This window comes from Citrus sinensis, chromosome 3, assembly GCF_022201045.2.
Source record: "Citrus sinensis cultivar Valencia sweet orange chromosome 3, DVS_A1.0, whole genome shotgun sequence".
Lineage (NCBI taxonomy): Eukaryota > Viridiplantae > Streptophyta > Magnoliopsida > Sapindales > Rutaceae > Citrus > Citrus sinensis.
This window is the reverse complement of record NC_068558.1, coordinates 24600127-24616565: the sequence shown is the minus strand read 5'-3', so window position 1 is coordinate 24616565 and position 16439 is coordinate 24600127. Positions and strand designations below refer to the sequence as shown.

The window sequence follows — 16439 nt, the reverse complement described above, 5'->3', positions numbered from 1 at the left end:
TCCCTCCCCTAATTTGATATCTCTGAATCCATTTTTTGACTCCATTTTCTGTAATTCCCTCTCCATCTTGTATTTTCTTCGTATTTTAATAAATTCTCATTTTGCCCCTTGTTCAATTATGAGTGGCTAATTTTCTTTCAAGCTTGGGTTGAAGGTGAAGTCTCAACATGTGTCATGGGCTTAATTTGGTAAATTTATTTTCTCTTCCCCTCTAGTTTTTGTGGATGTTTTGACTTCTCGTCGACAAATAATACTAATCTTGTCTAGTACCGCATTGGTTTCACCAACCCTCTAGTACAAGGTTATTATTATTTGGCACGATAAGCCCTTAGCACCATATTGATTAGAGCGTGGTTCATGAGGTGTGGATTCCCCCCTCATGATTTAATTGGCATTAATACGGATTATTTAGCCCATGATGCATGTTGATACGGATCCAGATACCCAAGTACGTCATTTCATTAGAATTCTCTTTAATTTATTCTTGTCATTTCAATACCAGTTTTAGAATTTATTCTCGCCATTTTAATTTAAGTTTTAGCATATTCCAAATCATTTCCACCATAAATCCAATTACCCATTCACAAAATTAATTCTACACAATTAAAATCCACCTCCTCGTGGGATCGACACTTGTCACCATTGATCTATACTACAATAGACTCGTGCGCTTGCGAGTACATTAAAATTTGCACAACAAGTTTTTGGCGCCGTTGCCGGGGAGGTAAGTAATTTTAATTCATAGAATTAATTTTTTTTTGAATAATTTCTTTTATTTGTTTTCTTATATTTTTTTAATTAAAAAAAGAAAAAAAAATGAATCTACATTTAAAGGTTAGTATTTCTTTTCTTTTTCTCTTCTTTAAAATTCTGTGATTTAATTTTCAATTTATTTTTCTTTGTAATTTTTTTTATTTTACTAATTTAATTTTTAGTTAATTTATTCACGTATTTATTTTTGTGTATTTTTATAGAAAGGTTGTAATAGCGCAATAAGGTTAGTATCGTAATTTCTCCCTCTTCTTTATTTTTATTTGTTTTGTTCCAATCTTTATTTTTATTTTATTTGTTTTGCATGCATGGTCGTAGGTCATTATTACCTAATCTTGAACTTATAGACCTTGAATTAGAAAAAACACTTCGCACACACAGGCACATTAAAAATAAATTTGGAATGGATTTACAAGCACCACAGGAGAGGCCATTTAAGGATTATTTCAGTCCTTTAGCCAATTTGAGCACATCATGCATAAGATACCCAAATGTAGCTGCTAGGAGCTTTGAACTAAAACCTAGTGTGCTAAATTGTCTCCCCACATTTTATGGCTTAGAAAATGAGGACCCATATAATCATTTAAATGATTTTCATGTTATTTGTCAAACATTTAAATATGAGAATTTTTCAGATGATGATGTTAAACTTAGATTATTCCCATTTTCTTTAAAGGATAAAGCTCGTTCATGGTTAAATACTTTGCCTGCTAATAGCATCACATCATGGGAACAAATGGTAACAAAATTTTTGAATAAATTTTTCCCAGTGCATAAAACCAACGCTATTCGCAGGGAAATTTCAGAGTTTACACAGAGAGAAGACGAGCAATTTTTCGAAACATGGGAGCGATTCAATGGGCTACTCTTGAAGTGTCCACATCATGGGTACGAGAAATGGCACTAATGCCAATACTTTTTGGAGGGATTATTGCCGAATGTGCAAGAATGGCTAATGGCAACAAGTGGAGGAGAGCTAATGTCAAAAAGTGCATCAGAGATTTGGGAATTCTTCCAGCGACAAGCGGATAATTCCCAACAACGGAGTCGATCACTCAGGAATACTAGAAGAATTAAGGGAGTAAATGAGGTTCAAATTGGCGAGTCAACTTCGGGAATCAAAGAAGTCAAGGAGATGGTTGAAGGTCTTGCTCGACAAATAGCATCGTTATCGACTGCTAAATCAACAGAACCACATGACCATGACTCATACTCAGATCAAGCCAATGTCATAGGTGTAATGAGAAAGCCATCGAATTATAACCCATACTCCAACACATATAACCCTGGATGGAGAGACCACCCCAATTTTTCATGGTCTCAAGGATTCCAACAGAATGGACCAGCAGCTCCAGCTCCACCAATGCAACAAATTCCTCAAAATCCTCAAGCCTCTCAGCCACCATTCAGACCATATAATCAGAACCAGAACCACTCTCAACCCAGACCATGGGAGGATGCATTCCAGAATTTCAGGAATGTTATTCACTCCACAATTGAGCAACAAAACCGCACCATTGATGGACTACGAAATGAGTTGAGAGCAGGCTTCAACTCACAAGCTCAATCAGTTTCAAGCCTTGAGAAGATGGTGGGACAACTTGCTTCTTCAGTTCAGACCTTGGCAATGACTGTTGAGAAAGGCAAGTTTCCAAGTCAACCAGTGCCTAATCCTAAAGGAGTGCATGAAGCAAATACCAGTTCACCACAACAGCATGGAGAGGTCAAAGCAGTCATGACCTTGCGAAAAGGAAAAGAAGTCGACAACAAAGTAGAGATGCCGGTGATAAAAGAAAATTAAATTGTACCTGTAAATGTTGACGACTCATCACCGGAGGAGAAAAAAGAAACCAACCCACGAGAATATGTTCCGAAAGCTCCATTTCCTCAGAGGTTAGCTAAAGAAAAAAAGGAAAAATCCACAGGTGAGATTCTTGAAATCTTCAAACAGGTAAGTGTTAACATCCCTTTACTTGATGCTATTAAGCAAGTTCCATCTTATGCCAAGTTTCTTAAAAACCTTTGTACTAAAAAGAGAAATATGCATGTTCAAAAGAAGGCATTTTTAACAGAAAACGTTAGTTCTATACTCCAACATAAAATTCCTTTAAAATGCAAAGACCCAGCCTCCCCCACTATCTCATGTAGTATAGGGAACCACACAATTGAGAATGCTTTGTTGGATTTAGGAGCTAGTGTAAATTTGTTGCCTTATTCAGTATTTGTGAAACTTGGACTGAGAGAATTACACCCAACTCCAGTGGTGTTATAGCTTGCAGATCGGTCCACGAAAATACCTCGTGGTATTGTGGAGGACGTGCTTATCCAGGTAGACAAGTTTTATTTTCCTGTTGATTTCATTGTAATTGACACTCAACCAATATAGGATTCAAGGAAGTACATCCCCATTATTCTAGGCCGACCTTTCTTGGCAACTGCGGATGCTCACATTCAATGCAGGACTGGAAATATGCAGTTGTCCTTCGGAAACATGACTATGGAGCTAAACATCTTCAACATTGCCAAACAACCTCACAATGTAGATGATGGAATTGTTGATGTGGATTTAATTGAAACAATAGTTGATAACACTTTTCTTTCAAACCTTAGTGATGATCCTTTACAAACATGTTTAACTCACTTTGGTTTTGATTTTGATATTGACAGATCGGTTGATGAGGTCAACGCCCTGCTTGACTCAGCACCATCTATGGACACTAATAAATGGAAGTCAAGAGTTGAACAACTAGCACCATCAGAGAAGAAACTCATTCCATCATCAGAATCACCACCGAAACTCGAGCTCAAACCATTACCCAACACTCTGGAATATGCATTTTTGGGAGAAGAAAGTACTTTGCCGGTAATCATCTCATCATCCCTCAATGACGAACAAAAAGGTAAGTTGTTGGATGTTTTAAAAGAGCACAAAGGAGCATTAGGATGGACCATAGCAGACATCAAAGGTATAAACCCAGTAGACTGCATGCATTACATTCACCTTGATGAAAATGCTAAATCTACTAGGGAAATGCAACGTCGGTTAAATCCTAATATGAAAGAAGTTGTTAGAACAGAAGTCCTTAAGCTATTAGACGCAGGTATCATTTACCCTATTTCTGATAGTTCATGGGTCAGTCCTGTGCAAGTTGTCCCCAAAAAAATCAGGAGTCACTGTAGTTACCAATGCCGATAATGAATTGATACCCACTAGAGTGACTACAGGATGGCGTGTATGCATTGATTATAGGAAGTTGAATTCTGTCATACGTAAAGACCATTTTCCTTTACCATTTATCGATCAAATGCTTGATAGATTAGCAGGCCATGAATTTTATTGCTTTCTAGATGGCTACTCAGGATATAATCAGATTTCCATAGCACCAAAAGATCAAGAGAAAACTACTTTCACTTGCCCTTTTGGCACTTTTGCATATAGGAGGATGCCATTTGGATTATGTAATGCACCTGCTACATTTCAACGATGCATGCTAAGCATTTTTTCTGATATGGTTGAACGATTTCTTGAAGTCTTTATGGATGACTTTTCTGTCTTTGGTGATTCGTTTGATCAATGTTTACATCATCTAACACTAGTTCTGCAGAGATATATCGAAAAGAACTTGGTCTTAAATTGGGAGAAATGCCATTTTATGGTAAAACAAGGTATTGTTCTCGGTCACATCATTTTGAGCAAAGGTATTGAGGTTGACAAAGCCAAGGTGGATCTCATTTCTAATCTTCCTCCACCCAAAACAGTCAGAGAAGTAAGATCTTTCCTTGGGCATGCTGGTTTCTATAGACGTTTCATTAAAGATTTTAGCAAAGTTTCTAGACCCTTATGCAATCTACTTGCTAAGGATGTACCTTTTATCTTTAATGATTCATGTCTTGTGGCTTTTGAAAAATTAAAGCAGTTGTTGACATCATCACCCATCATTCAGGCCCCGAACTGGAACTTACCATTTGAACTCATGTGTGATGCATCTGATTATGCAGTAGGAGCAGTATTAGGAAAGAGTTGATCGAATTCCCCATGTTATTTATTATGCTAGTATGACATTAAATGATGCACAGTTGAACTATTCAACTACTGAAAAAGAAATGCTAGCAGTAGTGTTTGCATTGGAAAAATTTCGATCCTATCTCATTGGTTGTAAAATAATTATATTCACGGATCATGCTGCTCTTAAATATCTTCTCACAAAGAAAGATGCAAAAGCTAGACTAATTCATTGGGTATTACTTTTGCAGGAATTTGACTTGGAATTCAAAGATAAGAAAGGGACAGAAAATGTTGTGGCAGATCACCTCTCTCGTCTCCATTTTGACACAATTACAGAGCCATTAATATTGAATGAGTCATTTTCAGATGAACAATTAATGAGTGTGGAAGTATTGCCTTGGTATGCTGATATAGTTAATTATCTTGTTACAGGTAAACCTCCAGAGCATTAAACCAAGCAAGACAAGGCTAAATTCTTTGCAGAGATAAAAAATTTCTTTTGGGATGACCCATATTTGTTCAAGTATTGTGCTGATCAAATTGTTAGACGATGTGTCCCAGAAAATGAAATTCAGAATATTCTTTCATTCTGCCATGAACAAGCTTGTGGAGGCCATTTCAGTGCTAAGAAAACAGCAACTAAAGTTTTACAATGTGGTTTCTATTGGCCATCTATATTTCGAGACGCTTACACTTTCTGTTCTTCATGTGATAAGTGTCAACGAATGGGGAGCATTACATGAAGGAACATGATGCCACTAAATCCAATTTTAGTGGTTGAGATTTTTGATGTATGGGGTATCGACTTCATGAGACCCTTTGCCCCTTCTTTTGGCCATCAATATATATTGGTTGCTGTTGACTATGTATCGAAATGGGTAAAAGCAATTCCATGTAGAACCAATGATCACAAGGTGGTGATAGGATTTTTGAAAAGCAATATTGTCTCACGCTTTAGATTCCCTCGAGCAATAATCAGTGATGGTGGTGCCCACTTTTGTAACAAAGTATTCAAAGCTCTTTTAACAAAGTATTCAATCACACACAAAGTGACGACCCCATATCATCCGCAAACCAGTGGCCAAGTTGAAATCTCCAATCGAGAAATAAAGCACATATTAGAAAAGACGGTGAGGCTGGACAGAAAAGATTGGTTATTAAGACTTGATGATGCCTTATGGGCATATAGAACGGCTTTCAAGACCCCGATTGGGATGTCACCCTACAGGCTAGTGTATGGAAAAGCTTGCCACCTACCTGTTGAACTCGAGCATCGTGCATATTGGGCCATCAAGAAATTCAATTTTGACATGCAGCAAGCCAGCTCAGAAAGAAGATTACAGCTGGCAGAACTTGAAGAAATTCGCAATGATGCATACGAAAATGCCAAGATTTACAAGCAACGAATGAAAGTCTTCCATGATAAGCAAATTATGAGAAAATCGTTCACTCCAGGTTAGTAAGTGCTTTTATTCAATTCTCGCTTGCACCTATTCCCAGGTAAGTTACGCTCTCGATGGTCTGGCCCATTTATTGTTCATACTGTTTTTCCACATGGGGCAATTGAAATTAAGGACCCAAAGAACGGTGTCACGTTTAATGTTAATGGTCAAAGATTAAAGCCATATCTAGAATACCAACCACATGGAGAAGACACCGAAATAAATTTGAGTGACCCACCAGATTTGAATTGATTTTTTTTTCTTTCTTTTCGTTGATTTGATTTTTTTTTCTTTCTTTATATTATTCTTCTGCTAATTGAAATTATTTTTGCATAAGTGTGTTTGTTTAACTATTAAGTTTTCTTTTATCATTTTTAATCATAAGTACCTTACTTAGACCGTTCCTCCTGAACATTCTTAAACCACTTCAACGTGTAAAAACTCATCTCAAAAGGCAGATTCAATTTTGTAAAACACATCGCATTTGGGCTCTACAGCCACCAGAGTTAGTAGCCTATGTTGAGGGTTTAGAAAGCCAACTCAGAGACATTGAGAGAAGTGTTTACGACATCCAGTTGGAGCTTGAGGTAAATTCAATAAGAGGACGATTTTAATTTTCTTTGTGTGTTTTAATTTGTTTTTCTGTTTGTGTGCTTTAGTTTGTTACCCCGGTGAAGTGGCGGATAACGGTACTCCGTGACAATCAAGTCGGTTACTTCAGTTTCCGATAATAACTGATATTCTGAGGCGAAGGTATGGACAGAAACGAGATTCTAGCGAAGCTTCACAAGCGATTCCCTTCACTTCCTCAGAATGCCCTCCTTACGATCTATAAAGCTCAATCCGAACGCATGCGATTACTCATGAGGAATAACATACCTGCTGACATCCATTGGTTAATCGAGGCTAAAGTACGATCGGCAGGTGAGTTACCTCCAAAATTTATTGCATACATGCCTGGTTGTGGTAAAGGAAATTATGCAAGAAAACGACGAGCTCGAAGAATTTCTGTTGCTTGTCATAAGTGTGCCAGAATGAGTTGCAATAAAAACCCATGTTCTTTAGGAATGGTGTCTGATAACAGGGAAAATAAGATTCAATTCATTAGGGATGGCTTGAATAAGGAGTCATTGGATGATATCCTTTTGTCTCTTGAAACGCATCCCAGTGGATATGTGCAAGGAGCGATTCTCCGGTTATGGCCATTATTCCAGAAAGAGCATGCACGATATAGTCTCAGGAATCTGACTATAAACAACCCTGTTTGCCAGTTTATAAGAAAACTGGATAGGAAGCCTATCCTCGACCCATAGAGGGCGTTCAAGCCGTTTCTGAACGTAAAACCAGAGGAAGATGTGAGCCACAGTCGCAACTACCTGTAAATATCCTTTCACTTTACTGTTATTTTATTTCACTGTGTACATTATTGTCTTTAATAATTTTATTACTGTTTGCTTTTTCCTTTTTACTGTTTCCTTTTTGACTCGCGAGCCATGTGCTTTACGCGTTATTTGATACTGACATGTTACCTCATACACAACTGTGACCCACTGTCACCAAGACTCTTAAATGTGATTTTTTTTTGTCAAGCACTCACAAATTATTTTTTGAGAAGTATCCCAATGGCAGCTACTCCAAATAGACAATTCAAGAACATTTGTGTGCTTTCTGGATTTACATATGGCAAACATAAAGAGTTCGTTGAGGCAGCCATAGATCTTGGTCGCAGCATAGCAGCGAGAAAATTACACTTGGTGTATGGAGGAGGTAACCGAGAGTTATCAAAAGTGGTCTCTGAAGCAGCTTTTATCAGAGGCAGCCAAGTGTTAGGCATCATTCCAAGAGTCCTAAAACCATTGGGCAGTTCGTCTGACTCATCAACTGGAGAAGAGTTAGTCGTCTCAGGTATGCAAGAAAGAATAACTGAAATGCTTAATCATGCTGATGCTTTTATTTTCCTTCCAAGAGATCTTGCAACACTAGAGGCACTTATCACACTAGCATCTTGGGCCCATCTGCACATCCACCAGAAACCCATCGGTTTGTTAAATGTCAATAACTTTTATGATGGCTTTATCGCATTTCTTAACCATGCAATAAAAAACTATTTCATTCCTTCTAATGTGAAAAAACTTTTTATTTGTGCTCACACTACTAATGAACTACTTGATCTATTACAACCTTATAAACCGGAGCCAGACCCCTGGACCTTTGTGTTGGAGCACCCAAATAATGATGGTAACAGTAGCCGTAGTAAGAAGTACAAATTAGATTTAACTCTCCGCTTGTAAATATTTTCTTCTGTGTTACACCACCCAGGTGATGTCTTCTAAACTCTACTTCTTTCCTTTCAAACATTGAGGACAATATTTCGTTCTGGTTGGGGGGAGGGAATAGTCGACAATTGTGGAATCTTGGTTAAGTTTTTACTGATTTTTTTGTTGTAGAAACTAACTGTTGCTAACTTTTTGTGTTGAAGATGGCTGAATATGGAGTGTAGTGACTCGAGAAACGCATCTTCATCGTTTAAAAAAAACTAAAAAAAATAATAAAAACAAAATTTTCTTTTTCTTTATTAAGTTTTGATGTTCATTTTTCTTCTTCTTTTTAATTTCTCCTTATAAATATACATTTTCCAACTTTTGAGTCGAAGATGGTTGAATATGGAGTGTAGTGCCTCTAGAAACTCATCTTCTTAAAAAAAAACCATTTTATTTTTCTATCATTTTACGTGTAACTTTTCTAATTAGTTTTTATGCATCATTTTCACATTTCTGCATGCATATTTTCCTTTCATGTTTAGAATAAGTTGGGGGGTAGAATTTTGTTTAAAAAAAAAATTGTGTGATTTGTTTTAACATTGGATGACATGATTAATTTCAAATTTTAGTATTTGTATTATCTTTGGTCTTAAGTGATGTTACATTATGGTTGCTACTCTACATGTTGATGTCGGAGACAAATGTGAGTTGCTTGAAGGAATAAACATGTCATAATAAGTACCAAGTGAGTTTTTGAGCCTATTATTTTTCTTGGAGAATAACCCTTTTGCCCACTCTTTATACAGCTTAGCAGTTTATTATTTTATACACGATCTCTAAATTGCTTTTAAGTTAACCCTTTAAAAAAAATTGTAAAATAAAAAAAAGAAAAAAAATGTGTGTTGTTACATTGGGAGGCCCATCTAACTAGTAGATATGGAAGATTATTTAGAGCCCTAAAAGACGATGGAAAGGCTATCTTTGATCTGTTTGAGCCTTTCTAGCCATCCTTTTTATCAAATATCCATAGTTAACCCTTTTGAGCCTTTAAAAAAAAAAAAAAACCTTTCTTTGTCAAACTTATCATCTTGACCCACTCCAATTTGGAGTATTACCCAATGTCTTATAAGTTCCATCACCTATTTATGTTTGAGAAAAATGTAAATAATTATTTTGTTCAGTGACGTTGTGTCGAGCAAAAGCAAAAAAAAAAAAGTTTAAAAAAATAATAATAATAATAACAATAATATGTGAAATCCACCTTGCAACTTCCAAAAAAAAAAAATTCCTCTGCATTTTTCTCAAACATACACTTTGTTTTCCTTATTTCCCTTCTTTGTTAACCATATCCCTAGCCTACGTTACATCCTAAAAAAAGTCCTTCTTGATTTTAGGGAACTATAATCTGAAGTAGAAGCTAGTTATATGGGCTAAAAAGATGTAGTGATGCATAATAATAATAATAAAAAAGATAAATAAAATGGGTTGACTAGCATTTTTGTTTGACTTGAGATTGTATTATTTCTAAGCTGAGGGCATATTTCTTTCATCTTGGTGAGAGCATGTGATATCACTTCTTTATTATTTTCTCTCAATTACCATTTATTGGAGTGACTATTTTTATTGGGTTTAATTTCTTTGTGAGAGTGTCACTACTTCCAGTGAGATTTTGGGGTTTAACATGTCATTCTTGAAAGTAGCTATAACAAAGTCTACTGGGCTGATTCATGTGGATGGTTGATGTGGGTGTGATGTTGCTTTAGACTGGAGATAATGCTTATACTTTTATTTGATTGCTATCATTAATCTGAGTGAATAAACACGAGTGTTTAAAAAAAAATTAAAAAAAAATAAAAAATAAAATAAAAACATTTTGTGTTTGAATTTTGTTTTCGCTTTATTTGCTAGGGACTAGCAATAAGCTGGTTGGGGGTGTGTTGAGTGTTAGAAAATGTATATTTATAAAGGAGAAAACCGTCATTTTACATTTCAAGTCTAACTAACACCTTTACTTTTATGAATTTAACCTTTTAATTCCGTTTGTTTTATTTTAATTAAGTATTTTATGTATTTTAGGGGCATCATAGTCATTTCACAATAAATGAGAGATCAGATGGCAAAACGGACATCACTTTTGAACTCAGGACGGTCAAAAACCTTAGGAGGAGCATAAAAGGAAAAATAACACTGTTCACATGTACGGTACTATTCACCTGTACGGTACTGTATATGTTACTGTTCACGACACTGTTCACATAGACGGACGATGACGTGGCATTGACCGATGATGTGGCATTGACTGATGAGGTGTCACGATCCTGTTGGGCTAAAATTCTTATGTACTGTTGATGGTGACGTGGCAGCATATCAGTGGACGAAAAATCTCGCGTACGGTACATGCATCACACAGGATTATTTTCAACCAAACCGCGTTACTGTTCAAAGTCGGGTCAAACCTCGTTACTATTCAAAGCCGGGTCAAACCATGTTACTGTTCATCTGCGTGGTCAAACCACGTACTATTCACGCGTACTGTTGACTGATGACGTGGCGCAATCCTGAGCGTCCAAACTGTTTTTAATCCGATGGCTATGATTTACTCCATGTATCTATAAAAAAGGGGCCTCCCCCCCTAATTTGATATCTCTGAATCCATTTTTTGACTCCATTTTCTGTAATTCCCTCTCCATCTTGTATTTTCTTCGTATTTTAATAAATTCTCATTTTGCCCCTTGTTCAATTATGAGTGGCTAATTTTCTTTCAAGCTTGGGTTGAAGGTGAAGTCTCAACATGTGTCATGCGCTTAATTTGGTAAATTTATTTTCTCTTCCCCTCTAGTTTTTGTGGATGTTTTGACTTCTCGTCGACAAATAATACTAATCTTGTCTAGTACCGCCTTGGTTTCACCAACCCTCTAGTACAAGGTTATTATTATTTGGCACGATAAGCCCTTAGCACCATATTGATTAGAGCATGGTTCATGAGGTGTGGATTCCCCCCTCATGATTTAATTGGCATTAATACGGATTATTTAGCCCATGATGCATGTTGATACGGATCCAGATACCCAAGTACGTCATTTCATTAGAATTCTCTTTAATTTATTCTCGTCATTTCAATACCAATTTTAGAATTTATTCTCGCCATTTTAATTTAAGTTTTAGCATATTCCAAATCATTTCCACCATAAATCCAATCACCCATTCACAAAATTAATTCTACACAATTAAAATCCACCTCCTCGTGGGATCGACACTCGTCACCATTGATCTATACTACAATAGACTCGTGCGCTTGCGAGTACATTAAAATTTGCACAACATTTACCTTAAACCTCAGTGAGATCAAAGCATATTAAAATTAGAGTGTGAAAAAATAAAAATTTTATTTCTGCAGAAAATAACATGAAATATCGATAAACTGAAATAACTGAAATATGTCTATATTATATTAGAATATAAAATCACAATCTCCAACTAAACTAAATATCCTCTAATAACATGACACCCATACAAGTAGTGTACTCATGAAGCATCTTGGGTGGCAATACCTTAGTAAGCGGATCCGCAATCATAGAGTTTATGCTCACATGCTTTATACACAACTGTCCATTCTAAATTCTTTCTTTAACAACTAAGAATTTGATGTCTATATACTTTGACTTCATCAAGTTCTTGTTGTTATTGGAATAAGGCATTACCGACTTATTGCCACAAGATAACTTAAGTGATCTATCTATACCATCTACTATTCATAGTCCCGTAACAAAATTTTACAGCTATATTCTGTGATTGGATACTTCATAAAATGCTATGAACTTTGTTGCCATTATAGAAGAGGTTTTAAAAGATTGTTTAGCATTCCTCCAAGAGACAACAACCCCAACTATAAGATAGATGTAGTCCTATGTGGACTTCATACTATCTTGGCATCCAGCAAAATTGGAGTCAATATACCCCAACGATCTCAATCAAATCTAGCCTCTAATATTTGAGCATGTGGCCTTTTGTTTTCTCTTGAGAATCATTTTGATATAACGTTTTTGTGATAATGCAAGAATACCTTAGGAGCAATTCAGGTGTATCTATATGTCTAATACAAAAGAGGCTCACCAAGATCTTTCATCTTAAAATTTTAGCTAGAAATCTCTTAATGTCATGCGATAAGCCTATATTATTACTGGCACGCAAAATGTCATCAATGCATAAAACTAGAAAAATATACTTGCTCACATAGAACTTATGGTTTATGAAATCATTGACCAAATCCATCTCAAAATTGAATGAGATAATCACTTGATGAAACTTGAAATATCATTGTCGAGATGCTTGCTTGAGTTTATAAATGGATTTCTTAAGCTTACAAATCATATTCTTTGGGTTTCTTGACCCAAACTTTCTGCTTACACGATATAGATATTCTCATAAATGTCACCATGGAGAAATACTATCTTCACATCCATTTGATGTATAAAATTGAATCTTGAAAGAGTCTTTCAAAGAAATCAGAGAGAAAGTTTCTTTATAGTCAATGCCTTCATTATGTATAAAGCCCTTTCCGACTAGACACACATTATACTACTCTACATTGCCTTTTGAATCTCTCTTGGTCTTAAATATGTATTTGCAACCAATAGGTTTCACACCTGCTGGTAATGGAATAAGATCCCACACGTCATTATCCTTCATAGACTTCATCTCCTCATTCATGCCATCAATCCACGTCTGAGAGTTAGAACTTTCTATGGCTTGATAGTAATTGATTAGATTATCTTCCGTCACTCTAATGTTTACCTCATGCTCTTGGAAAAAACAATGTAGTCGTTTGGCATTGCACTTCTCCTTTCTCTAGCGAACCTCCTTAATAGAGTAGGTTCTTAAGATGGTAAAGTTTGTTCTTCTGGAGCAACTTCTTGTATAGGGGAATGAGACCGTGATAAATGCCAATAACATCTATAGGAATATCAACATATCTCTATTCAAAGACAAAGTCCCTAGCTGTATCACACCCGCAAACTCGACATCCTTAAAGAACTAAGCATTTTCCAACTCGAAAATCAACTTAGTCATGGAGTCATAAAAATAACAACTCATTGTTTCACGTTAGGCCTATAAGGCCTTGCCTCAATTAGACATCCCAAACATGCAAGTGTTTTAGACTAGGATTTTTGCTCGTCTAAAGCTCGTAAGGGGACTTGATAGTCGCTTTAGTTGGAACCCTGTTAAGGATATATAATATAGTTTTAAGCACTTAAAATTTAGAAAAATTATAAGCCGCATGCCCTAACTTTACATGTTATGAAAAATATAAGAAAAGTTTGAATTTATTTGATTTTCCACCCTAAGTTTGTAATTTATATCAATCATTCAGCAAAACGTTCACACCGCTAGAATGCTTAACAACATTTAAGTAAAATGGCAATTCTCCTTTGAATTCAATGGAATTTTTGACTTTGCACCATAAATAATAAAAATTAATTTAGCTTTTTTTACTTAAGAAAATGAATTGGCTAATTAAATAGATTCGGTGTCCACGAATTTAAGGAAAACATTAGAGTTTTAAGTGTATTTAATTGAATATTGGTTATCACAATTTTTTAAAAAAAATTTAAACTGTTATGTGAGTTTGAAAATTTAGGATGAAAAGTTAAAACAAATTGAAAATTTTGTAATATTTTTTATAACAAAGTAAACTTAGGGTGTACGGCTATTAATTTCACATAATATAATACTAAACGACATCTCTATATCGACATAGCCAATAGATCTGCTAGTAACATGTTTTGATCATCTCTCGTATGTCTTTTTACATCATTTTTTGTTTTCAAATTCTTGGTGCGATTTTTGAATTAAAAGACAGGGCTCATGTTGTGCCTCCCTAGACATATGCTTTATCATTTCTTTGCTACTTTAATTTTTCAATAAACTCGTCGCTTGACCAGGCCAACTTCAGCTAAAAGACTTGTTCTTTTAAGAATAAACATATATACCATGCAAAACAAAATGACGAAACCATCAACAAAGACACAGGAATCAGATCTAAATTCCGTTAAATTTAGTCTAAGAGAAAAGATAAGGGTATTGACTTCTTACTCTAAACTAAATCTTTGACTTTCTCATTAAATTACGCTTTCCATAGCTTGGAATTTGTATTAAATCTTCTAATCAGGCTGTTTTGTTTGGGGGGGGGGGGGGGGGGGGGGGGGGGTTTCAGCACACAAAGCAGAATCTGATAATCCGCTCATGTCTTATGGGCGGCCATCGGCTTCTCGAATCGGACAGTCAAATCCAACCAACATGCTGTCCGTCCATTAGCTATACTAACCTAATTCTATAAATTTGGTCTCATAAGGGATATTTACATGCAACAACAAAAGATAAGAACAAAAAATATAACGATATAACATTGAGAAGCACGTTAGTCTTACCCTCGCTGATCCTTCTCCTTGCCTTCACTGCAACGCCATTGCCTGTCAAGGGCAATGCTCAACCTGATCCGGTGCTGGACATCTCTGGTAAGCAGCTCCGAGCTGGCAGTAAGTACTACATCTTGCCCGTTACAAAGGGCCAAGGCGGCGGGCTTACACTTGCTGGCAGAAGCAACAATAAGACATGTCCCCTAGATGTTGTTCAAGAGCAGCATTCATTTAAAAATGATTTTCCGGTAACATTTTCGCCCGTTAACCCTAAAAAAGGCGTTGTTCGTGAGTCCACTGACTTAAACATCAAATTTGACGCTGCAACAAGTTGTGCGCAGTCCACAGTGTGGAAGCTTGACAATTTTGATGCGGCATTAGGGCAGTGGCTTGTGACCACTGGGGGAGTTGAAGGCAATCCCGGCCCCAGAACCATGAGAAATTGGTTTAAGATTGAGAAGTTTTATGGCGATTACAAGCTTGTTTTCTGTCCTTCGGTTTGCAATTTCTGCAGAGGTTTGTGCAGAGATGTTGGCATTTTTATTAATGGTGGGGTTCGGCGTCTGGCTTTGAGTGATGTTCCGTTCAAAGTTGTGTTTAAAAAGGTTTGAAGATCGAGCTGCTGAGAGCTCCGCAAATGCTTCCAATTAAAAATAAAGTTTGTTTTCTTTTAAGGCTGTACGCATGCTTTAATAAATGAATAAATTAAGTTGTAATAATAAAAGTTGCATCAATGTTGCATGTCTATGAATAATAAATACCTTTTTTCTTCAGGTGGCTATTTTGGTTCATCATTTTCCTGATTGGTGTCAACATTTTCATTTTAAATTACGAAGGAGATTAAATCATTGTGATAGTTCAATTCCAGTAAGAAAAAATTAGGCATTAATTTCTTGTAATACAGGATTTTGATTTGAGGGGAGCCATAAGAATCTATGAACTTGACTCGATTATAGCATAAAATATGTAGAATTAAAGAAGCCAACCATGGGACTGTAATGGATAAACCATACATAGATGATATACAGATAAATTTTTTTATAAAAAAAGAGATTATTAGTTTTCTCCTTACTAAAATAAACATATATATTGTTTATTTCCATATTATTTTTAAAAAAAGTAATAACCACTGCACACCATTATTTAGTAATTTTATTTTATTTTTTAATACACTTTTTTTTTAATTTATTATAAATTAAGTAAATCTTATAAATTGAAATTACAATAAATAAAATTAAAGTTTGTTTCGTTTCAAAGTTATACGCATGCTTTTATAAATGAATAAAGTCGTAATAATAAAATTTGCATTGATGTTGCATGTTTACGAACAATAAAAACTTTTCTTCGTGTTGGTATTTTGGTTCATCATTTTCCTGATTAGAGCCCATATTTTTGCGCCAAATGTATTTCATGTGTTCCATTTGATCTATCTTCTTCATCTGCAAATCATTGGTGGTGAGTGATTATTTATTATTATATCATATTCAGAGAGTAAATGGTAAAATAAGAAATACTAAGGACGACTGATATAGGAGAGTGGATT

At 35.6% G+C, this 16439-nt stretch overlaps 1 protein-coding gene and 1 non-coding gene across 2 annotated transcripts; one reads left to right on the top strand and one right to left on the bottom strand.

The window, feature by feature from the left end:
• Positions 1–1558: 1558 nt before the first annotated feature.
• LOC127901577 (small nucleolar RNA R71) lies at positions 1559–1662 on the bottom strand. The gene has a single exon (XR_008053821.1). It is a non-coding gene; the product is annotated as a small nucleolar RNA R71 (small nucleolar RNA).
• Positions 1663–14820: 13158 nt separating this feature from the next.
• Positions 14821–15641, top strand: LOC102630335 (kunitz trypsin inhibitor 5-like; the record flags this gene model as incomplete). Its single annotated transcript, XM_006495001.3, has 1 exon — positions 14821–15641. A coding segment is annotated over one exon (687 nt), but the record flags the coding sequence as incomplete, so codon positions are not given.
• Positions 15642–16439: the final 798 nt, after the last annotated feature.